The sequence below is a fragment of the Metopolophium dirhodum genome, chromosome 9, assembly GCF_019925205.1.
Source record: "Metopolophium dirhodum isolate CAU chromosome 9, ASM1992520v1, whole genome shotgun sequence".
NCBI classification, from domain to species: domain Eukaryota; kingdom Metazoa; phylum Arthropoda; class Insecta; order Hemiptera; family Aphididae; genus Metopolophium; species Metopolophium dirhodum.
The window spans coordinates 22,910,451-22,937,129 of NC_083568.1; the positions used below are offsets into that span (position 1 = coordinate 22,910,451).

At 31.7% G+C, this 26,679-nt stretch overlaps 3 protein-coding genes across 4 annotated transcripts in view; 2 read left to right on the forward strand and 1 right to left on the reverse strand.

Moving 5' to 3' along the window:
* LOC132951576 (monocarboxylate transporter 2) overlaps positions 1-26,679 on the reverse strand; it is a 172,860-nt gene that overhangs the window by 44,279 nt on the left and 101,902 nt on the right. The window lies entirely within an intron of this gene.
* Positions 25-2,961, forward strand: LOC132951574 (uncharacterized). The gene has a single exon (XM_061023346.1). It carries the CDS (start codon positions 159-161, stop codon positions 2,646-2,648), a length of 2,490 nt encoding a protein of 829 aa, XP_060879329.1. The 5' UTR covers positions 25-158; the 3' UTR covers positions 2,649-2,961.
* On the forward strand, positions 6,424-26,512 carry LOC132951577 (homeotic protein spalt-major-like). Its single transcript, XM_061023349.1, has 6 exons — positions 6,424-6,729; positions 6,793-6,861; positions 6,938-7,084; positions 23,929-23,996; positions 24,127-24,270; positions 25,193-26,512. The coding sequence occupies exons 1-6, from the start codon at positions 6,564-6,566 to the stop codon at positions 25,295-25,297; spliced, it is 699 nt and encodes a 232-aa protein (XP_060879332.1). The 5' UTR covers positions 6,424-6,563; the 3' UTR covers positions 25,298-26,512.

Sequence of the window (26,679 nt, forward strand, 5' to 3'; positions counted from 1 at the left end):
ATGAGTATTAATAACTGTTATGTATGTACATTGTACGGTGTGTCCGATACTCCGATATGTTATCTGTAACGATAAATATATATATATACAACATTATGTGATTATTATGTGTGTCCGCCGTCGTGCGTAATGATAAATAAAGCAGTCGTACTTTGTCAATGCTCGTGTGTGTACCTTCGCCTATCTTATATATAAAATACGTAACATTTGGCGACGAAGATGAAAATTCGGTGAAAATATTATTTAATTTTCTTGTTGTGATTATAATGTCGAATATTTCGCAATACATACCGGGTTCGGAATCATTCAGTAATTATTTAGATCGATTAAACGCGCAGTTGACCGTTTTAAAAGTTAAAGAGGCTGATAAAAAGTCCTATTTAATCGCATACATTGGTTCGGAAGCATATAGTCAATTAAAAGATGCTTGTTTGCCGGAGGAACCACAATTAAAGTCATACGACGAGTTAGTGTCCAAATTGGAAGAAATATATTCACCACGTCGTCTTGTAGTGAGTGAAAGATTTATTTTTAACCAACGTACACAGAACCAGGGTGAGTCAACTCGGGAGTACATAACAGCATTAAAAAAATTATCAAGTTTTTGTGTATTTGGTTCGTTTTTAAACGATGCACTGCGAGATCGGCTTATTGTAGGGATAAGTGATGAATCGTGTCAACGAAAATTACTTGGTATAGAGTCCCTAACGTTTGAAGAAGCATGTAAAATTGCTTTGGATTCGGAGTTGGTTTGTAATCAAACACAACAAATGAACAATAAATCACAAGTAAATTTTATCAATAATGGGAAAAATGTGTCTCGTCAAACACATTCGTCATCGAAGTCGGAACTCAAGTGGAACGGAAATTCTGGTGGAAAACCGTGGTCTGGGAAGTCGTCAAAACCTGGTCAAAAAAATGGTCAGTCAATTCAGCACGGCAGTCAAAGTTCACGAAGTCTTAAGTTTGGTCAATGCTATAGATGTGGAAGGAAGCACGATGTCCGTACGTGTCCAGCCAGAGAGTGGGAATGTTTTTCATGTAAATTAAAAGGTCATACGTCGAAAATGTGTAAGACAAAAATTAAAAATAATTTAGAGTCTATTGATTTAGTAAATAATGTGTCTCAGAATAGTGGGGGAAATCCACTTGTGATTAAAATCAAAGTTAATAATAAGCTTATTCCGTTTGAAGTAGATAGTGGAGCGTCGGTTTCAGTTATGCCGATTAAATATTTTAATATGTATTTTAATAATTCATGTAAATTAGAAAAAAAACATATTCAATTAAGTTCTGTAAATTGTGAACCAGTCAAGGTTTTAGGTCAAACACTTGTAAATGTCGAGATGTCAAATCAAAAAAATATTAAACTATATTTAATTATAACGGAAAACTCTGTAAAAAAAGTTTTAGTAGGTCGATCTTGGTTAGATAAGTTATATTCAAACTGGAGATCGAATATGTGTCTAAATTGTATAAGTAGTAATACTGGGGAAAATGCTTGTTCAATTTTATTATTAGAAAATTTACCTTTAACGTATAAGGAAGTGAGCAAAAAAACGAGTACAGACGAAGTATTAAAAGAAATAAGTCAGTATACGAAAGAAGGTTGGCCGGGGGTAAAGTCGTTAAAATCAGATTGCCAACAATATTATAAAAGACGGGAAGAATTATCGTTAGTAAATGACTGTTTGATATTAGGTAATCGCGTAGTAATTCCAAAGTCATTAAGAGAAGACGTATTAATGTTATTACATAAAAACCATCCGGGTATTGTTCGTTCGAAAATGCTCGCAAGGTCGTATGTATGGTGGCCTAATATCGATATTGATATAGATAAGTTTATTAAGACGTGTACGGAATGCCAATGTAATCAAAACGATAAGAATGTTAGTGAGAAAGTGTATATTCCGTGGGAAAATCCATCAGATTCTTGGAAAAGAATACACATCGATTTTCTAGAAATAAATCAAGTTAAATTATTAATCATTGTTGACAGTTTTAGCAAATGGATTGAGTGTTTTGCAATGGGAAGTACAACGGCTTCAAAAGTAATCGAAGTTTTAGAAAATTGTTTTTGTCGTTTTGGTTCCCCAGAGATAATGGTAACCGATAATGGTCCACCTTTTGGCGCAAATGAATTTAAAGCATATTGTGAGAAAAATTGTATAAAACTAGTACATTCGCCGCCATACAATCCAGAGTCTAATGGGTTGGCAGAGCGAGGAGTGCAAACGATAAAAAAATTATTAATAAAGAGTTTGTGTGTAGAGAGAGATGTAAAAAGAATACAATCAAAAATTAATAATATTTTAGTATCATATCGTAACACACCAACAACAAGCACAGGTTGTAGTCCGTCAGATTTAATATATAATTTTAAACCAAAAAATCATTTGTCCATATTAAAACCACCAAATATTGTAGAAAAGAATAAAAATATTAATGTTACTAAGTACGAAATAAATGATAAAGTTCTTGTTCGAAATAATTCAAAAGGGCAGAAATGGTTAACTGGACGTATAATGAAAATGTTGGGAACGTGCAGTTATTTAGTCCGGGTTGGTGATAAAATCAGATTAATGCATGTAAACAAATTGAAAAAGAGTTATTTAAATGATGAGGTACATCCAAGGGAACTTGAATAATAAAAAAAAAAAAAAAAAAAAATATATTGTTTATCTATTTAAATTTTTAAGTTATATTTATTATGTATTGTGTAAAATTGTAAATGTTAAATCATTATTATTATTTTCTAAATTGTATGAATTTTGTATAAGTTAATTTATTGTACTAAAATTATATAGAAGGGAAAGATGTTATGTATGTACATTGTACGGTGTGTCCGATACTCCGATATGTTATCTGTAACGATAAATATATATATATACAACATTATGTGATTATTATGTGTGTCCGCCGTCGTGCGTAATGATAAATAAAGCAGTCGTACTTTGTCAATGCTCGTGTGTGTACCTTCGCCTATCTTATATATAAAATACGTAACAATAACGACGTCGACGAGTCTGAAGTAAGAAAACACTCTTCTTATGTAGTGACGTTTTAATAATTCAATTATTGTCAAGCAAAATGTACGCATAATATTATGATAGTAATATATAGATCAGTACAAACATTACAAAGGATGTCAATATATCTTATTGTGTTTCGAATTCCGTTAAAACATATTATAGTTTCTTCTTCGATGGTTTTCACGACGCGTTGGTCGTTTTAAAATTATTCATTTGAAATAAGCACCAACAATTTCAAAAATTTTAATTTATGCCTGCATATCAGTTCGAAATATTGTATCAGCTCGTATATTATTTAGGTTTTGACGAGTGTTTCGTACAAAACGAAGTTTGATTTTTAAAACTAATACATTGACATCAATAGTATATTATATGTCTGTCGACCAGTTCGTTTACCTATTACAAGATCGAGCTAGTTATTGTAACCGGTGATTCACAATTACGTACTTTGTCCCTTTTGCTAGGTACCACAATATTATGAGGGGCGCTTGTAAATTGCACCCACATTGAGCAGGTAGTAAATATACAATAGTAAATATTGCGCCCGGGATTTTTTGGTTTCTAAAACAATTATAGTAAATTGCGCCGGGATTTTTCAGGGTCTAAAATGGGTATAGTATATCTATAGTAACTATGTCTCTTAAAAAAAATTAATACAATTTCATATTCTATTTAAAATCGGTTGTATAGTTGTTGCATTACATGGTTCATTTGTTGGAGGTTTTTTGTTGGAACAGCTTTAATTATATTTATATTCATAGTGAATATTTTAATATTCTTTTCAGACTGCTTTTCTTTAAATGACTTAATGATATTCAAAATATATTGTTGGATTATAAAAGTGTAAAATTAAGCGTTGAACGTTCGGTGATAACTTTGGAACATTAATTGTTGTTCTGACATAAAAATTAGTTGAACGTTATTTTCCAAAAATATTTTTGTTTTTGTAAACAACGGGGACGTAGCAATAAGTTTGGTAGGTACATCATATGCACACAATCGTAATAGGTAGTTAAAAAGGTCCGTACGCGATCGTATCATACGCAAGTGTAACTCACCCCGCCAACCTGCCTGGGACGGCAAACGACCTTCCGCAAAGCAGAGCAAATGTTCGCGCGCTAATTTAATTTTATATCACCGTGAACCTTCATATTAAATTTAAACAGCCATGTTTAGGTCATCATATTCACACAATATATTATATAAATAGTGTTATTCCCTTTTTTAAAATTATTATTATAATTTAATTTAATTATTTACAATTGTTTGCGTTCAAATAAGTATAGGAAAGTATATGCAAGAACCGTCAGTAATATTTTATTTACAATATACTATCAAATATATATTACTAAAATATTTAGTCGTCAAATTAGAATTCTATATTGGAATCAGAAGTATTATCAGTTATGGTTGTTGTTTTCCTGTGCAAATTTATCAATTACGTATTTTTCACGAATATGTTTTAAATTTTTAGGCTATTTATTTTCACGATATTGGTTAATGTATAAATTCCAATTTTGTCTCCAACCCGTATAGTAATTTTTTCCTTTTCCCATGACATGACGGGAAATGTGTCTTTTTTGACGAAATAGTAAGACCCATTGTCCATAAGTCATTACGCATTACTATCACTGTATTTTCTCTGGGTAATGTTAATATTATTTTAAACTATTCGTAAAATGTGGTGTAACACTATTGTCGAAGATCTATTTTAAGAACACGTTTCTTGACGGTTACTGTATAACATAATGGACCACTGAAAATGACACGATTGCAGACAATTTTATCCAAATTGATAAATAATACTGCGATAATGTTGCAAATCAAATAATATTTTTGAGGGTATAACATATAAATTTTATATTTTATTCTTATTTGACTTTGTATTCAACTTTAAAAATTAACAAAAGAATGTTGTAAATTTAAACTGTTTTTTGACAATATTTAGAAAAATTGATATGTCATACCTTCAAAAGTATTATTTTCTATTGTTTTTGTAATAGGTAATTGTACTCTAAGATAACTTAAAAATATAAAAATAATGATTCATGAGTAAACGCGTTTTGTCTATGTTGTACTTGAGCCAGAGAGAGAAAAATAAAATATTGTAGTGTGCTCATATTATCTCCTTAAGACGTTGGGACGATAAGCCGGACATAAAATTGATAATTGATAGGTTAGGTATATAGACTGAGCCACACACTCACACAACTTGGCAACGATTCACTAAATGTTCGTATTTTTGGTTACAAAATCATATCTTTTGTCATAGTAAGGTAACGCGTCCGAATTCGTATTCCACCCATTAAATGCATTCCTTTCATTTCAATAATATGGCAGTCGTTGGAATGTTTTGTATTCGAACGTTATTGATTACTTGCAACAACGAAACCTTCTGATGATCGTATGTGGACAACAATTCTCGCTTGCCTTTATCTCTGGGATTTGTTTGTTCAGCGGTGAACCCAAGAATGCATCTCCATATGCCACGAAACCTTAGTATCGGTGTATACGATCTCAAACCCACGTTTACCCAAGTCAAAATAATACATTAGACGAACGTGACTGCGGTATAATATTTAATGGACTACAGGTAATATCGCCAACAGCACCAACATATTATTTATTTCAATTTTTTTTCATATAAATTATTTATACGAAGTTAAAATTATTAAAAATGGTGCTTTAAGAATATAGTGGTATCAAAATATGCAAAGTTGGTATAGTTGTTGATTGGCATTAGTATTTTATTCACAGTCAGTATTTAATTTTAAAGCCAGAACTCATATTCGTCGTACAACGTTTTTATCGAAATCGTAATTTTTTTCTTCTACAATCGAACTCATTTCTTTTTATGAGGTGAAGAAATAATATTTTATTCCGATACTCCGATTATGTTATTGAAATAGTGTGTTGGACAATACCTATCTCGTTAGACACAAATTTGATGAGCTCTACTTTAAACAAATTGAACAGAAAAGTACCAATTAATAAATGTGTATAATAATAAACATTAACACAAAAAACATTTCAATCTTGGTGTTTAACGGAGGAAACATGATTATCAGTCTGTATACACAATACATGTGTTCTCGTTGTGGAATGTCGACGACGACCGGTCGTCACCGAGTGCACTGGTGATACGTGTTTCACTAGGGGAGGATTCTTCGTCACAAATAACCAGTTTCGGACTGTCCCGCTGAGAGGTTCCGTCTCGACCCTCCTTTTACGTTGATATAACGATAAAAGAAATAAAAGTATTTTTTTCTGAAATATCGAGTGTGTACGTTATATGAACCACCCCGAATATGTGCATTTTTTCCTAATACTATTCAATCATTGTTACTCCCACTACTTTTTTTTACTATGTAATAAAATAAAAGCAACGAGGGTCCGCCACCGGCCAGCATGTTGTTTACAATAAAAGGACGGTCAAACAGTCTTTAGAGAGCAACTGTATAAAACGCTGCTATCAGATTTATATACATTTACGTTTTATTTTTTAAGCTTTGTGTGTTAATTTTTTTAAAAATGGATGAATTTAAGTGTTTTATCTGTGGCAAATTTTATAGAAAAAAAATATGTCTGAGAGTACATATGTTAAAGCATGATTCCACCACAAAGATTAAATGCGGAGTATGTTCAAGGAGATACACCCAAAAAAACAACCTATATTCACACATAAAAAAAGCTCACGGTAATAACACAGCATATATTTTAATTTACTCAGAGTTATTAAATAAATTATTTAAAACAATAGGCTTCACTAGAGGTAGTATACAGATGCAAAGAGCTATGCAAGTACACAAAAGGCCATTATTAAACTGTGGTAAGTAATATTTATTCCATCTTAAACATAATGATTACCTACTAAATAGTTTAATAATATTTATATAATACCTCAGACCAAGCAACTTCCACCGATACATCACACGATGAACCAGTTGTGCCGTACACCGAGGCCACTCCTGCTGTAACATTCACACAAGATCGGGAATCCACAAGCGCAGTCACAGAGACTAACTACACGCCACCGTCACTACCGCAGCAAAGTAAGTCCTATACCGAAAATAGGGGTAAGATATATTATAAGAAGAAAAAACGGGTGTTTAGTAATTGGTCAAATGTGTCCATCGGCTTCGTGATATATGACGTAATAACATTTATTAGCTGAGTATTAGGCCACACATGATATGTAATATATTATATTTAAGGGAAACACAAATGTATAACACAACAATTTCCGAATATATAACAAATATTAATATTACTGTAGGTATACGGTATGTGTTAATTCTTATAAGTGTCAGGGCCCTGGTGACGGCGTTTGTGAGTGCAACAGCTGCTGCAAGGCTACCACACCACTACCAATGACCACTAACCTTACAAATCGTAACGCGTACATCACTGTCTACCGCTATCGCTGCGGGTACGTCTCACACCATTAATAATTAATAGTAAACGGAAAATGCACGCAACAATCTGTGAAATCTGTGGGGTGGTATTTTTCGAGATCGAGTATTAGGGAATAGGGATGTATGGAGGAGCGGTACCCCGTATTGGTAGAGAGGTGTTTTCGGTAACAGTTATTTTATACTGATATCAACAATATCAAAAAAATCATCTGATTTACAGTTTACGGAAAAAAATGTGTGCTATCAATTAATTTGAAAAAAAACTTAAAAAAATGTATTTCACTTAAGCGGAACATTCTTAAATTTATAATAAACTAATTATTCGAAAATAAACTTCTCGAGCATACATATTATACAAATGTCTAAAATTAGAGTTTGATCTAAAGTGCTAAATGCTGTGCCCGTGAAATCGTGTCTTATCCGAATATTAAACGAAAAAAAAAGGGGGCGCGTTATTTTTCTCGGCTTTCTTTTGATAACAATAATAAACGCGTGTACAACAGAGCGAGAGGTGGAGAGGAACTCGTGTGCGCGCCCGTCCGTCGTGATAATCCGATCCGATACCAGCAAGAGCGCGTGCATATAATAGCATATTATTATAATATATATTCGGTGTGTACGTGTGCGGTTGATCCTTGTTTTCTAATGGAAATCGTAATAACACATCTGAGCAGCAGCAGCATCAGCAGCTGCAGAGTTCCGAGCGTGTGATGATTATTTCAATCGTATACGTATATAATATCATTATGACGACGGACGAACGGACGGACACCCCCCCCCCCCCCCACCACGTCCCACCATATATCCAAACCACCCACCCGTCGACTTTACGAGCGCCCCGGAGCCATATCGCAAGACCGTTTAATTTCAACGTCGTTTTTGTGAGTTATGTACACTTAGTATTTTATGCCACAAAACGTCGCCGCTGCAGATACACACACCCACGCACACACATAATATGTGTATATGATATAGATAATTATAATATGCGTTATGATAGACATTTTTTCGGTATGATGATTCGATAAATATTGTTCGTATCTACTTTGTAACTTAACGTTTTCACGATCCGATGCACCATGATAGCAGATGAAAAATTATTATAGTTTTTACTGCCAGAAATCGTATAAACAAGATGCAGGTATTAAAAAAAATCTGCAGGGTATCTAATATTAAATTATATTTTTTGTAATGTACCAATTATATTTCTCTATACCTAGTCTATCGTCTGCGAACCATTCAGAGTTTCTCGATAGTTCGTCAACACTGAGTATAAAGTTGCGTATTTTTTTAGTTGTATTATTACGTATATGTGTCAATTTTAATTGTTTTACAATGTTACAATAACAATATGATAAATAATATATTTTATATGCGGATAGGTAAAATATTTATTTTTGCATTTTTTATGTTCCGATTGCGTCCTATTGTGGGTATAATAGTATTAAGGGGGACGAGGTGGCCGAGTGGTCTAACGCGACGGATTCGGCACAGCCGGGCCGAGTTCGATCCTCGACCACCGGGCGGCATTTTTCTCCGTGCAAGTCACGGTGTCTGGAGAACAAGTGCCGCCATCCCCCACCCGGGCATGGCAGATACTTACAGGTGCCCAATCAAAAATTCTGCCAAAACCCAACACACACGTGTTCCTTCCCCTACCGACACTAACAACCCACAAACAAACCACTATAGCTAATGGCCATAGTTGCCGAAGCGTAAGATCAATAAAAAAAAAAAAAATAATATTAAACAATAATAATCAATTACACTATTTTAATATGACTTTCATACTTATATTCGTTGTTATATGGATCGATAAATTAAGTAATTATATAGTTGTTAAATCATCGATTCCTTAAAAATTTATTTAAGATTTATTAAATAAATTATGATTATGAATTTATAATAATATGAATAATATTTATTACATTAGGTAGTTAAAAGTAGGTAACTACTAACTACTATTAAAACTTTAACGACATAAAAAACTTTAATTTTAAAATAACTCCGTTCCAATCGTCTTAAAATAAAATAAGCATTTCTTATTTGTACAACTCCCAAGCTCAGCGTTATTAGCAAACAATTTACAGATATAATATTTAAAATTAGGTGTCAATGACAAATATGTTTTATATCAAATTTTCGTAAGCTAATCAAGTAAAAATAAATTCGTGTTTAAATAGATCTTCACGCCATATTATAGTGGCCATATATATGAGGTTGACCATTTTTTTTTGCAATCTATCGACCGTGTGGGGGAATGGTTTACCTGAGTTTGGGACACAATCGACAGTCTTCGTTAGAAAAATATCTTAAGGTAGGCGTGGTTTCAATATGATAATAACAGGTAATATAATATATTTAATATACATACTGGTTAATGAAGTATTGGCATTTCGAGAGTTCGATAAAGCCATTGGGATCATTGCACCTATAGGGATATGGGCAAATGTAAATTGGGATCTTTTTTGTTGTAAACTCGGCCCGGGAGTTTTAGGTAGATTTTAAAAACGGCCCGATAATTTTGACCAATAAAATATAATAAGCACGACATAATAATCTGCAAATATATTTTACTTATTTTTTTTATACTGAACCATATTACTTAAATGTTTACACAATTTTATATTTATATAACGAATTTCATACTATGAATAATAATATGAAAATGAAAATAATTTTCTGAAGGATAATGAGAATCGCCTCCCAATGGTGTCCTCTAAGTAAATGGTTCTCAAAAATATTATATGTATATTTTTTATTTACGTAATTTTTATCTGGAAAAAACCCGGGCCGAGTTTACACCTAAATAATTTTTACCTGAAATAAACACAGGCTGAGTTTACAGTAGGCCTTTTGAACATTTTTTTTCACGTGGCCGAGTTTACAATCACCCTAATACTTAATTAGTACGTCGTAATTATTGAATACCAATTTGCATTTTGCATTATATAACAAGTTTACCGAAAATTTCAACGATATAATTATAATTAATGTGGGTAACCGGTAATCTGTATAATGTTCGATTTTAAACACAGCTAAAAAAACGTCTGTACGTGCGTTAAAGTCCCGTACCTATACAATATTATATTATGATATAAATATTTCAACAAATTAGGAGCTTAGGACTTGACACGTGTGTCCAAGTTGTGATATAATATATATCGTTATTGTTATACTCACGTCATACTATATTCTCTTATAATGTCAAATGGGTATTTACATCATGACGTTTTAAGAAGGAAAATATTATTTTAAAAATCTCTAATAAAAATCAATCTCCTTAAAGCATACTATACTATAGCACACTGCACACGATGAGTACAAACACGTTTTACATTTTTTTTTCACCAACTAAAACACGCATGTACATTTAATTATTGGATATCGATTTTACATTGTAAATAGGTACACAATTATAATAACTAATAAGCACGATGCATATAACTTGTTTTAGTTTGTCGATTATTTTTATTGAGAAATCATTATGTAACTCCTGAGTAAATGTGCATCAAAACGATTTATGAAATTATTGTCTTCTAAAAATATTAAGTAGGTACCAAGCAAAAATTTGAAAATTGAGTTATATTCTAGCACTCAACATACCAGTTGAATAGACAGTATCTAGAGTCAAAAAATTGTTTTTCATATAATTCTGTGCCTCTTATATGAATTGGAAAGATAAAATATTATATTTTTACTTTTGTGAGTTGTGGAACCACTTATGTGAATCGTGAAACTCCTATATGTATTATAATTATAACGTATTGTGCGAGCATAACGTATAAGTTCATTACACGTGATACCGCGTCAGATATGTAAAAATCAGAGTTACCTAATACATTTTACATATTTATACATGTTCCTAAATATTATATAGGTACCTATATACATTTTATACTTTATATGTTTTAATATTAATTGTGCATATATTTTTCGGACAATGACAAATAATATGAATTATGAAACTAGGGAAAATACAAAAAAACTCGACAGAATTGAAAATACGTTAAATGATATTATGAAAAACTCAAATAATGATTAATTATCTTCATCATTGCAGACCAACAATGATTATTTAATTGAAAATGCATATTTCAATCAATTTCCGTTAGCAAATATTGACGAGTTAACTGTACTCGAGGACTAGTTGAAGGATAATGACTTCCGACTAAAATTATACCTACCTACTCAATACCATTGGATTATACTTATTTACTATAATACTATATTACTATGCGTACAAGTTGGGTAGTCGAGTGGAAATAAAACACAATAACGCGGCGAAAAAAAACATGATATTTAAACAGCAAAACAAAACGGCCTAGATAAATACGTATAAGTTTTTTTTAACGACGCACGACTGACATAATAACCCGCTATCAAACGGCGCCGCCCCCGGTATCGTATATCTCCACCACCGGGATACGTAATATTATTATTATTATCGTGTCCCCCGAGCTGTTTACGCATGCCGTATAATATAATATATTTTAAACGGGTTACGATATCATTTTTGTTCTCGTGGTTTTTTTACTCGTTCGTTTCGTCCGCTCGTGTTCATACACCCGACGGCCCGCGCAGCTCGTTAGCGACCGACAAATAAGATAATAATTACTCGGAACGTTTTAATCTATCTGCTGGTTTTATACGCACACACACACACACACACACACACACACACACGGCAACGCAGGCGCATTCAAATATACACACTTATAACGATATCCGAATCGACCGAATAGTTTTTCACTCGATGTCATATTATTATTTGTTAAGACCTTTTTACCTGTATACGGCATATAACATAACCTGTACCGACAACACAATAGAACGGCTTCGGGCCGTACGGAAACGCGCCGATGCGTCATGTAGGGTAAATATATTAAGGGTGTGTGTGTTCCGTTTTAGACTATTGAATGCATCCCATCCATCTCCCCCACCCACCTCGAATTATACATCATATTATATAATATTCAATTTACCACTTTGAAGTCACGGATCACCGTGCGTCATTGGCAGCATCTATATTCGACTATACACAATTATATAATTAGAGCTAGGATTTTAGTGCTCCAAAATAGATGCCTTGAAAGTCTTAACATTTGCAGTTTGCACTGTAAAAATGGATTAAAAATGTATTTCTTAGAGTTAAAAAAAATTATATAATGGAAACGTGTTACAAGACAATAAACTAGAAGTACCTATTATTTTCGTCACTTAAATTATTTTAAGATATGAAATCGTCAACCTACGAGTATTTCATACCTACTACACGTTCGACACTATCTCACCATTATAAGCATACCTATATCACCGGCTGGTTATCGTTGAAATAAAGAATTGTGTGCTACGATATTTTTACGTTCGCTTCAAAAACAAATTGTGGAAAATGTTCTAAAAACTAGAAAAAAGGAAATTTGTCAAAAAATGCTAAATAAAAAATCATTTAACTAATCGGGTTCCTCAATAATAAAGCTTTAAGTACTCACAGAGATGCGTTCTAAGAAAAATACTAGGAAAAGTATCGACATCGCATAAAAAATTGTCAGCCCTAATATTAAAATCATTGGTGTACGATGACGTCGACATCGAGTTTATAGGGTGTGGGCATAATATTATTATAATGATGCCCGGCAACGATCATTACGACCGAAATAGGTATCACATCCTTATAGGTACAGATCTTGCAGACGACAGCGCGGTTTTTGTGGTTTTTTTTTGCCTACGTCACACACACTCACACAGATATGATAAATTTAAGTGTAGAAGGGTTTGGCGTGTAGAAAGGCATAATACTATCATATTATAATAGTGTTATGTTTTACAATAATAATAATAATAATAATAATAATAATAATAATACAACGTGCACACTGTGCGCACACGCTGGTGTACCGACGCGATATTATTATTATTATTACTGATATCGTTATTACAATATTTTGTAAAAGAACGGGAGGAGGTAAAAGAGTAAAAAATGTATAGGAACCTAACCTATGCGTTATAATAATAATAATAATAATAATATGTGTATAATGTAAATTCGGCCAATTATTAAGAGTGCCGAGATGTAGGCTGCTGATATTTGACACCGTATTATAATATTATATATTATTATTATTACTATTACTATGTGTATACGGCGCGCGGAGAAACTGGTCCGTCCCGAGGGGATATTCGCTTCTGCGGTTGCTCGGCATTTCAGGTTTCTTTTCCCATATATACATACACACAATACCTATGTATTACGTGCATTTAGGTACACCTATAATACTGTGTGTGCATCTTATACAACTGCCGCGACTATATAATATAATAGGTAGTGTATCATAATAATAATAATAATAGTCTCTGGTCGCGTTGACGAAATGTCGTGTTCCCGTGGACGCGTGTCTGACTATACGTTGGGCTATCGACCGGTCTATATTATTATATGCGAGCACAAAGACAATGGGTGCAGCAGCAGCAATGAGTCCTTCGCCCGACGGCCTTAATATTATTATTATTATTATTATGTTATAATTATCGTGCCTACTGCGTGTTAGTGTAGAGATGTGGAATTTACAGCAGTAAAACGTTTTAGGATAAACTAATAATTGGTAAACATTGCATTGTTTTCTGCTGGTGTTGTTATTTTTCTTTCAATTTTTCCGAAAAAAAATCATACGAAATACCTATACCTCGGCACCTCGCTATTACCTATGTTCAATTGCATTCATTATCTTTTCAAAACTTCTATTTAAAATGTGTGCCTAAACATAATATTATATGAACACTTTTTCCCCATAATCACTGCCTATATATGGCTATATGCATATACCAACCGGCAACCATGACAAATTTGTAATCAAGTACAGCAGCACTATATCTGCAGTACATATATTAAACAGTCGTATGTAGACTAAATAATAGTACATAAGTAAAAGTAGCACCTAAATAAAAGTTACCAAAGAAGCCATTAGAATTTAAAAACATATTTTATAATTAAGAAGGTGTCACTCGAGCTTAACAACTGCGGTAAAATAATCAAATTTAACCGAGCTCACGTCTCCACAAAATATTATATTAAAATAATACTATGTTGTACCGACGATTTTTTCGTTAATTTTCGCGTCCGTTCATCGCCATTTTTTCTTCGCCACAAAAACTTAAAATAATCACGAAAATCATGCATATACTGCCCGCTGCGAACCGTCAAAAATAACCGATTCCGACCACGCCACACGGCGGCCGACGCCCGTCATCATAATAATATACATATTAATAAAATTGTGGTACATATTATGGACAGTATAACACATAATACAATTATACGGAGTGAGAGAAAACGAACACGACGACGTTTTTGCATCGACCGACGTTAATTAAACACGCCGTACAGGGCCGTGAAATTAAGGCACGCACTACGACCGTCGATGGTAGAACTCGAGTGGTATACGGCGGCGGACGAGTCAAAAAATAAATAATAATAATAAGAAAGATATTAATACTTTTACTGTGTTTCATCCAAAAATCCAATTAAAATCATTACGTGCCCGAGATAATTTTTTTATTCGCCAGACGTGTATAATACTTATTAAAGTTTTCGTATACGCGTTTTATTCGATTTTCGCTTTGACATTAAAAATGCACATAAGTTATCGGTTAACTTACAGGCATCTCTCTCTCTCTCTCTCTCTCTAATAATATACAATATGTATATATAATTATACATTCGTTTTGTTTCGTATTTTTTTTTTACATGCATACACACAGATAAGAGAAAATGTTACAGGAGAACATAAATATACAAGTCGTGATAAAAACAACAAAAATATATTTTATTTACCCAGTTACGATCTCTAAGATAAATACATGCAACGGCGCGTTTGAGTTGTAGTCAATACATGTTTTCGTATTATTATTATTATTATTATTTTTTCATAACGTTTTATCTTATATATTATTATTATATTTGTAAGTTATTTGAAATGATGTACCTACGATTGACGTTCATGTATACACTAAACATGTGTAAGATTATAAGATGGTTATATTTTTCATTTCTTGGTATAATATGCAGGTATGGGCATAAATAAAATTACAGTATAATATACTTAATGTTAGTAGTATGAAATTGGGTTCTGGATCCCCGAAAACCTACCCCGTACCAATGTAACATTAATGCAATGTTTCAAAAATTGTGGCCGTATGTAGAGCGAATTCTACAGATATAAAACAAATTAAATCTCTTGGCATAACAATAGGCCACAGTTTGACTATATTTATCATAATACTTATCACTTACCTATTAGTTGTTAGTCAATAATTTTGAAATTAAATTAAAATATTAAAATATGAGTTAGTAAGTAATATCTTTTTCATCTAAAACATAATGATTACTAAATATTTTAATAATATTTATATAATATGTTAGACCGAGCAACTCGGAACGAGGCCACCCTTGCTGTAACAATGAAAGTAGTAATAGATTCTAAGTTGTTCTGTAGCCGCAGCCCCCATAGCACTACAGCGATGCCCACTGCCGCCACCGCCACTTCTACTGATATAGAATGGATCTTCAAAAATCTACCCCCTACCTTTAATGCAATGCTTCAAAAAACGTGGCCGTATGTGGGGTGAATTCTATAGATATGAAAAAATGAAACCACTAGACAGAACAATAGACCACGGTTTGACTAAATTTATCATAATACCTATCACTATCATTAGTCAATAATCATGAAATTAAATCAAAATATTAAAATATGAGTTATATCTTTCACGAAATACTACAATATTATAATATTTTTATTTTTTTTTTTTATTTTAGAAAATTTACAATCTATATATTGCATGACACAATAAGTAAACTAGATGACTGACATAACACTATATATATAATACAAATAACATATGAAGCACAAGATAGGGGGAATCATCCAGCGTTGGTACAATGGTACCATCCAATTATAATAATATTATAAATATTATTTAAGAACTAAAAAGTGCATTACCTAACATACATTTTCTTAAATAAAATATATAAACACCAAACAGCCCTAATTGTTAAATAAATTAACGATTATTATATTTTATAACGGGTCAGGTACCCGATTGAGATCATTGATTTCTTGCACACGATTATAATTATTAGGTACATATTTTCCAAAGCAAAAACAACAACAGTTATAACTTATTATATTTTAGTTTCTAAAAAAAAAAACCAAGAGAAAAACGGTCTCTAAAACAAATAACTAGTCGTTGATACATCGGAGTACCACAGGCACGACCACCATAACCTGTCAGTACGCGGCCCTTCGGGAATAACCAGATTGCCCGATGGTCCGACCCCCGTTACCGACGTACGATTAGCGCCAGTACAATTTGGACGCATAACAATTATGCGTAATTAACGGCCATATCGTGACACGGCAGTGCGGTTGATAAGCTGATATATTATGCGACATGACAGTGATACGAATTAGCGACGGTTTCACCACAAGATAATTTTCTGTTTGCGGAATTATTACAATCCGTGGTTAGACCGCAACGACGCATTTCGACGATAATATTTAGTGACATTCCAACCACGATTTTCTCCGCACTACAGCCACCACTCAACAGAAACCCCGACTGGGCTCAACTATAATTATATTTGTATAATATACAATAGGTAGTACCTAAGTAGCCTTTTAATATCCAGGGAAGTGTTGGGGGGGGGGGGGGGGCGTCCACTGTATACGTCGGACATGTCCTAAAAATCAGACGATCTTCACGCATAGCTCAATTACACTGTGTTTAAATGTATAAAAAGTTCTATAAATGTATCACGTATGGGAAAATGTATATTGATAAATGTTCCCTGAATAGGCACCTGAAAACTCATTTAGGATCAGTGATTTCATGTATCTATAGTATTTGCTCATATGTTTCCTCGCGTCGGGTTAGCCTAATCAGGCCAATCAGAGTCAACATAGTAATATTATACTGAATATTTGTGTAAACTCGGAACTACTAATTAATTATTTTAAAAAACAAGGCTCGCTAAAAATAATCATGAATTCCAGGACGCCATGCAAATAGTTGAAGCAGATCCTCAGGTGGCGGGTAACTCAAATGTTTTATATTTTTAATTTTAAATATTTTAATAATAATTAGCCATGTTAGGTCATCCGATCGTTTTAAACAAGTTTCCCCTCACCGCTACGAGTATTATTCTAGTAAAAATTGATTTGCGTTATCAATAATATAATTATATAATATCATGTAACCTCTTGGTCACCACTGTTGACGAGGAGCTAGAGAAAGTCCGAAAATAATGTTGCCAACACTATTTTAGCCGAAAAATATTTAAACCAAATAATATTTACCCGAAAATATTTCAGCTCAAAACAATTTAGTCAAAAATATTTTGACCTAATCATTTTTTAGCTGATAAATATTTTGTCCGAAACGTATTTTATTTTTCACCTGAAATACTGCCGACTGAAATGTATTCGTCCACTAAAATATAGGCCCAATAAAAAATGTTTGCCTAAAATGGGGTTCGGACACGATATTTTCGGATTTTGTATATACTCCCCTAACTAACTCCCTGAACTCCTCTAACTACGTAGTATTCCATCAACACCCAACGCGTAATGCAACAACCGTTTTATAATATATATATAATGACGTCGATGTATAAAAGTATTTTTGTTGTAGTTGTTGTGGTTGTAACTGTTATTATCGTCATAAAATTAATATAAACTCGTACATAGACGGGTATAGGGTGGGCCTGGTTAGGACTTGGACGAAGTTAGTTGTAGTGGGGTGGTGGAAATGGATGTCGCTAATAACTTACATGTCACTTTTATGTCACAAAAACTCAGCTAATCTACTGCATTGCTGTCACAAAATCGCCGATATTTACCGCAAACAAATTGTATATAAGATATAATGTACTTCATAATATTATAAGGTCCAGGTTTGTTCATGGCGTGGTATTATTCAGCTAAAACCATGTAAGTGACTTCTACACTCTATCGTGTCGTCAATAATTATTTAACATGTCGTTTTAAAATCTGAATGTTCCAATAATGACCGAATGCTGTGAAAAATATCTTTTTAATGTAAGTACCACATGTTACGGCAGTAAAATTCAACTTATCAACGTTCACTTACAGAGGTAAAATGGTTATACTCGATGTTTAAAACTTTAAATTATCAAAGGTCACACTGCCCAACCCCTAACCATGTCCTAAACATTTCTACAAAAATAATGTTATTGAATAAAATATATTATGGACGACACGGTAATGTGTAAAATCAACTTCACTATGCAGCAGGATTCGGGACGTCGAGTTATCCAGCTGCAGCACTAGTATTGTATACCTACGTAACATTATTACCTGTTATACGGCCGATTCGTGCTCAATATATAGGTCGATAATGGTGCGGTTTTCAATAGAAAAATCGGCGTCGGTGTATATTAATATCATGATATGTGTGTGTTGGCAAAAAGCAGACCGCTGAGGGTGCAGGTCCGGTGGTGGGTCGCCGAGTGAAATACACCGGGTCCGAAAGGTTTTCACCCTCTTTCGGAGAAGTCCCGTCGTAGTCGCTCGGGTGGTGGTGGTAGGTACGGTGCTTACCCCCCCCCCCCCCAATTCGCCGTGTTAATAATTTAAACGATACGACCGGGCGACCGGCCAGCGTCCTCGATGATTTGCGATATTTCCCGGTCGGATGACGGCTAGCCGGTGCCCGGGCAAAGGGCACATACTATTATTATATAGATCCTTTTCGATATATTGAACTTTACTTTCTGGTTCTGCGAACGTGTTTCATACGAATAATATTATTATATACCTATATATATTTTTATTTTTAAAAACACACCCACACACATACGTGCACACACGACCGCGCTAAACCGACGAAATTATAGCCGAGGTAACCCGGCGTAATGGCCGAAGAAAATATTTATTATCTATGAGTGTATAATATGTGTGCCTCCAATATATATAATGCGTATAGGTAAATATATAATATGGGTACGAATATAAACGAAAAATAAGTTAAACCTTATAGAGAGCAATAAAAAAAGTAATAATAATAATGACATACACTCGCGCTAGTATATTATAATATAATATAGGTACATATATTATATATATAATATTCGTATGGGGTAATATGGTACATAATAATATTATAACTTTTAAATAACACCTCCACGCCCTCCACGTCGTCTTCGATTTTTTTTTTATATATTTATATATTATAATAACGCTTATAATATCTCAGAACGAATATTATCAAATCACCTCCGGGCGTGGTATTATTATTTACTCGTTTATTCGATAGATTTAATTGTTATTGCAGGTACTGCTATGCGATGTGATTAAAACTATGGAAATTGTTTTATAATTGTACACTTTGAAAGTCGAACAACAACGAAAAACACTAAATCTCTAAACAAAACAACACTACTCTAGAATTATCTGATTATCGTGCTATTTTTTTCTATAACGATAAATTTATGAACATAATAATATTATAGGTACCGAATAGAATCTTTGAAACGAGTATATACAGAATATATATACATATAGAGGTATTCTGAAAATATGAGTCAAATAAATATAGTATAATATTAAAATATATGATGCAAGATACTACCAAAGCCAAACGTATTATTTTTTTAAAATTTAAAACCGTATTTTATGATTATAAGAATTTTTGTTTTAGTTATAGAATGAAGTAGATACCTATACTAACCGTTGTTTCAACGATGCGTATACAATACACAGTTTTGATCAAAAGCGGAAAGAATTTGTGTACGCACTACGTACATATTGTTATTTTAATGTTCTTTATCGTTAATAATAACACAGTACAACAATATAAAGGGTTTTTCTTTGGAAAAAAAATTTTAAAATATTACCTGAAAGGTATGTCGTATTTTTTGAACTGATAGTGATAACGTTTAAGGTTCACTTTACTTAAAATAAATTAAGATAATGAGACGGACGAAATATTATAACTAAAGACCGGATTTATATGTTTTTACATATCGTTACTGGGTCTATGCAGTCTTATGAGAGTAAAAAATGTGGATGATTTGTTCAATTCTGAATGCATAGAAAAAAGTTTTTTTTGCATATTTGAGAATATTTTATGGGTTAGAGAATATTTAACTCATTTAGCATATTTTGGAATATTTCGTAAATTGTGAGAAAAAATTTGTATTTATTTTTAATTTTAATATTACGGTACCCAGGAAAAATTTTTTTGAACATTTACAATTTTTTATTTTATCATTTCCAACTCTTACTAAAGTGCAATAATATTCCATTAGAATACGAAACTTTAAATACCTAATAATTAACTCACTATTAATATAAAATTGAAAAAAAAAAATTTTAAATGCATATTAAAGTAAATATAATGATGTTTATTGATTATTTTTGCATATTTTTGCTTTTTTTTTGTATATTTTGCATATTTCAGCATATTTTTTAAATTGTTAAGAGAATATAATGAGAATATTTTAAGGTTTTTTTCGAGAATATTAGCATCATATTTAAGGTATTTTAAGAGAATATAAATCCGGTCTTTAATTATAACATTATAATTCGTGCTATTGGGAGCTAACATTACAACAATATAATATTATTATAAATATAAAAGTATTTTTTCTTTTTTTCTAAAACATCCACTTACATTGTATAGCCATGTGAAATGCACTAATGTTTTATAAAAACATTTCACACTTTACGATAATATCTTTATAAATGTATTTTATAGGAATCGGTGTAGTTGTTTATTTGCCAGCCGTGTAATATACTCCGAGGGAAATGCACACGCGAGTGCCTATATAACTTTTGCGAAAATACTTTATAATCGTACAATAAAAGTTTTACTAACTTATTGTCTACAAACGTTTTTATAATCCATTTAATGTATACCCGGTACATATTTTTATATTACTTACAAGATATTATCCAATCCGCTGACAAATTAGCGGCGATTAAAACTTAACGGATTATGTTGTTATATAAGTAGAAAACATTTTAATATTGTAATGGAACATACAAACCATATCGTTATTTCCTTATAATCGGATTCGTCGATCACAGTGTTTTGACTCGACTACATATTATAAGGAGACGGATAAATAATTGGTTGAGAACAGAAAATGTGCTAAAAGATCAAATCTCCGGGCCCAGTTTAAACTTGCCGTGAGTTAGTTTATTAAGGAGAAAAAAAAGAGGGACTAACCGCTGAAGATGTCATTAACTTATTATGTCGATATAATCAGCAAATTGCCCTCGACGAATTGACGTTGCTCCTTCATAAGGATAAGCCATTACTTCAGCTAATATTCACCGTTTAAATTATACTCCGTAAGCACAGACGTGTTATTAAACTATTAAAAATAAAAAAAAAAAACGAACGCATCGAAACGCTTAATAACAATAATAATACTGTTGAAAATCGTGTAACCTGTAAATTAAATAAAATATAAAGCTTAAATTAGAATTGCGAAAAAAATTTAAATAAAAATGATTTTAAAATTACACTGGCTGTGAAGATATAACGTAGTTATAATAGTCTGAAAATAAATTTAAATATGTTTAATGTAATAATCACGCAGCACTTAGACAAAATGTGCAAGTTTTCAAAAGTATTGCTTTGCTGTCTGGTTAATAAAATAATAATAATAAATATTAATAGAATTTATTAAATAAATTATAAAAATCAATTCCAGACTAGTAACGAAAAATCAAAACCACGTTTGTGTTAATAATCGTTAATCCGTTAATAGTATTATGTTAAGCCACCCGTCAGATTCACCACCGGTGTGATATAATAAATACATTTTTGGTAAAATGCTTTTGAAAATTAAAATTAATTAAAATACAATATTTTTGAGATTATACTATCGTTTATTACAGTATTTTTACTAATTTTGATTTAATTAAAAACGCTTGAAAAATAATAACATTGGTTATAATATTATGTTCACATTTTATGGTCGTATGTGATATTCTACTATTACCTACCTATATTATATGAGAGCACGTATTTTTGCAAAAGTGTACACGCGCCCGAAATAAGAATATTTTTTTTTTTATTAAAAATCCAAAAGAAAGAAGAATATTTTTACGAAATGGGAAGAGCAACATAGTAAAGTCTAAATCAATGATTTTAAACCTTTGAGTGGATTGGGTTTACCACTTTCTCGGTGCCGCAGAATTCATATATTATTATGTATACCTATTGTATATACATATAAAATGTATTATAGTATTTTATTTTACAAATAGTTTGGTCTTGATGATTGTAGTATATTAATGCTGTCGAATAAATCTATCACTGTTATTCAGATAAAACTGTACAACATGATAACGTTATCGTGATATATATACTTATTCCATAGCAATATAAACTAATTATATTATGTAGGAGATTGTACTAAAAACGCGATTGAGAACAGCGATATTTCGCAGCAAACCACTGCAACATTTTGAAGTCCGCGCGTATGTTTTTTTTCTTCGTCTTTGGAAACTTCTTAACAATATTGTTTAATGCGCAACAGGTAAAGGTAGATATAATATTATAATATGGACCACGCGAGAGCCGAGTTTGGAATACATAATATTATTATATTTTGTACATCGGTTGTTTTCGTTTGGTGTAAATCGCGTTCGACAAAACACGTACAATATATACATAATATAATGTGATATAACACTCACGCGAGCTCGCTTTCCGCTCGCCTGTACGCAATATTATATAATATTATGTGGATATAAGATATGTGGTTTTGTGGTAAATATGCTCGCACACGGATTACCGTACTTAATGAACTCCTATTGCTATAGATGTATTATGCTAGTCGCCAGGGCACAGAAAAGTGAACCGACAATGGGAAACTAAAATATGAAGAAAAAAAAAGAACTGTTAAAATATGATAATTTCTTAGAAATTGTTTACAGAAAAACCTACCGGTGGACGCTACGTGTAGGTACAGTGAGACAGTTTGATGTTTATAAATTATAATAGTTGCATTACAAAACTCGGTGACTCGTTTGGTTTAAATACATCATAGACAGTCCTAAGTCTGTTAAAATGGGAAGGAAAATGTTAGAAAAGTGTAGTACACACCAAAAAACATTAGGGACCAAACTAGTGTAATACCTAAAATAATTCCGGAGCCAAATATTATGACAATTTTAAATTCAAGACTCAATTTGGATGCATCCTTTTCGTTCCGTACATTTATTTTCACAACTCAAACTACGATGATACGAAATTCTTGATGGTCGGAATACATATCATTCCCATTGAATAAGTTTGAAAATCAACAGAGAATCAACCGAAATATCTAATTGTCTAAAATGTATAACACAACGTTTGCGGAGTTTTGATCATAATAATACGTCATTGTGTTTTCCTTTAATATGATATAAATATTTAATAATATCATGTTCTTAATAATGTTGCAGATAAATACCGCGTGGACATAGGAGGACTTCATCTTCCTATCCAGCACCAGACCAAAGTATTGGTTAAGGTATGTATTTTTTTTGTTTTGAAGTCTTAGCTTCTGACTAACCCCAGTGATTACAATAGTACCTACAGTAGCTCCAGGCTCCTTTTGATTCACTTGTCTAATTTAATATTTAAAACTTAAATTCTATTAGGCAAACTCGGAAACATCGACTGACGGTGTCGGGGAAGCCGAAGACAGTAGCAGTGACAGTAGCAGTGACAGTAGCAGCTGCGACAGTAGCACTAGTAGCAGCGGAAACCACACAGATGGTGATAATGTCATCGAGAATTCTTTGGTAACATTTTTACCTAACTAAGAGAAAATACGAAAATCGCACCCAGACAGCAATTTTTTGTTCAAAAATATTATTCATATAATTTATAATTTATTATAATATTAGTATTATAATGTTATTATAATAATATTATAATATTATCATTACAAAATGCTGTCTGGGCGCGGTTAGGGCTTATAGATCAATGGTGTGTATTATATTTAACAACGAATTCTACACTATTTTTATCATCGATATCATTATAATACATATTTAGATATATATAGCTAATAATTGTGTATTTCACTCTTATTTCTATATTTGAAAGTATTGCGCGATGTGAAGGCAAGATAGGATGGGTACCTATTGGATGGTTATAATCGACTTGAGAAAATTACTTAGGTGGAAATGTGAAATGCTACAGAGCAATGACGTAAATACACTCATCTTAAATTCTTAATCTGACGATAAAATGTCCCCGTTAATTGCTGCAATACCTGTACTATATCTGTGGCAGTTTAGGAAGGCTCCAGATTCGGGATAATGTAAAAATTATTGTAATAATTTATTTAATGATTACACAGACACAGACAACACTTTTCACATATATATATACTATATACATACATACATACATACATACATACATACATGCATACACACATACACATTTTACACGCATATACCCATACATATACATAATATAGAGATGCAGACACATTGGCGGGAGGCAAGAGCTTAACCATCAAACGTATAAATATTTACGATAATATTTACTATAGATTTTCTAGTTATAATAATAATTAATTACTATTAGGTAACTGTGCGCAAAATATTAATTTATATCAAACCTATTACCTTATATATATATTGATATTATACTACTATAACGTGTTCATATCGATTGATTGTATTTGTATGTAATGTAATTATTCATTTTTAGACGGCTGCGATGAGGATTCGTTGCCCGAATTGTTCAACAGAGATGATTTTATACACAGACTATGTGTATGATACATGTGCCAAATGCCAACATCATTTTGAGTAATTTAAGAGGTTGACTGTCCCAATAATGTCCTCACTTAACAACATTAATTTTAAAAAATAAATAAATATTATGCCTATATTATCATCCTTATTGTTCTTTTATAAGTACAATTTTATAAGTCAATGTAAATTTTTGTAAATAATTTTATGTATTATAAATTGTAAAGCCTCAAAAAAAAAACTAATTAAAAAGTTACCTGACGGTCAGGAATACTTAATAAATATAAAAAAAAAAGAACAAGTGATTGACTTCGTTATTATTATATTACTATTGACTATGCCACATAATATTAATTATGTATTATCAATAATATTGATGTATTATGAGCCTATTATTAGTACCTATCATAAACGATTATAAATGTAAGTAGACTATAGTGTGATTGAATGTATTGTACATTGGAATTAATTTCCGCCAATAAAGATTATCATTATAAATCGGTGTACCTCGGTCCTTGAAGCAAACTATAATATTAAAACTAATAAATGGATATAATATGTTTTTTGATAAAATAAAATGTTCTTAGATAATTATTATTGAAGTGATTTTATTACAACATTACATTTTTGGCAAAACTGTGGTTTGCTACTCATCTGTATCAACATATACATACACATTGACTTCCCCTTTTATAGTGTATGCTATGTATGATATGTTTTTAGAAGAACGTAACAGAATATACATGTTTGCAATTAATTTATTGGCACGAGTTTTTAAGAAATTAAGTACCTAATTATTTATTTTTAAGTAAACCATAATCCTTACGAAACAATTAATGAGAAATATATATTTAGTTTATCTATATGATTTCAGATTTAACAAAATGTAAGGTAATGTAACATATTATCTGAGTTTCTTCAAAGTTCAATCGATATTAGTTGGCGCACTTTTTTGTATTATTTATTTGATCACACAAATATGAAATAATATAATATTCAATATAATTTCTTGCATTTGCTTCAGTTGGTAGTTTAGTGTATTATTGTCAACTAACAAGTCAAAATTGTGTTTTTATATTGTTTTTTTTTTCAATTTGCTTACTTAGTTATTAAAGCTTTTTTTTAAAACGCTAAATTTTTGGAAAATTCAGTGACTCACTGAGTATTCATTTATGGTGTACACAAAAAATCAACTCTGATAATTAGTAAAATGGACCATCCTGTAATTTTGTACAATGCAATTAATAATTATGAAATGTTTTAAAAATAACGCAACATACACATGGTACTCATTAATATGTTTAGGAATACAAACTTAAGATACTAAAATAATTATTCCTTTAATTTAACATAATTTTGCTAAACTTAATTAACTAATATTAAATAATACAGGAAGGTGTTTTATATAATACTATTATTATAATAACTGTCTATAATTATTCC

Coding starts and splice junctions, on each gene's coding strand:
- LOC132951574 (XM_061023346.1), top strand. CDS start 159: ATGCTCGTGTGTGTACCTTCGCCTATCTTATATATAAAATACGTAACA.
- LOC132951577 (XM_061023349.1), top strand. CDS start 6,564: ATGGATGAATTTAAGTGTTTTATCTGTGGCAAATTTTATAGAAAAAAA. Junction 7,085..23,928: donor ACCGTCACTACCGCAGCAAA/GTAAGTCCTATA, acceptor ATAATGTTGCAG/ATAAATACCGCGTGGACATA. Junction 23,997..24,126: donor AGACCAAAGTATTGGTTAAG/GTATGTATTTTT, acceptor AAATTCTATTAG/GCAAACTCGGAAACATCGAC.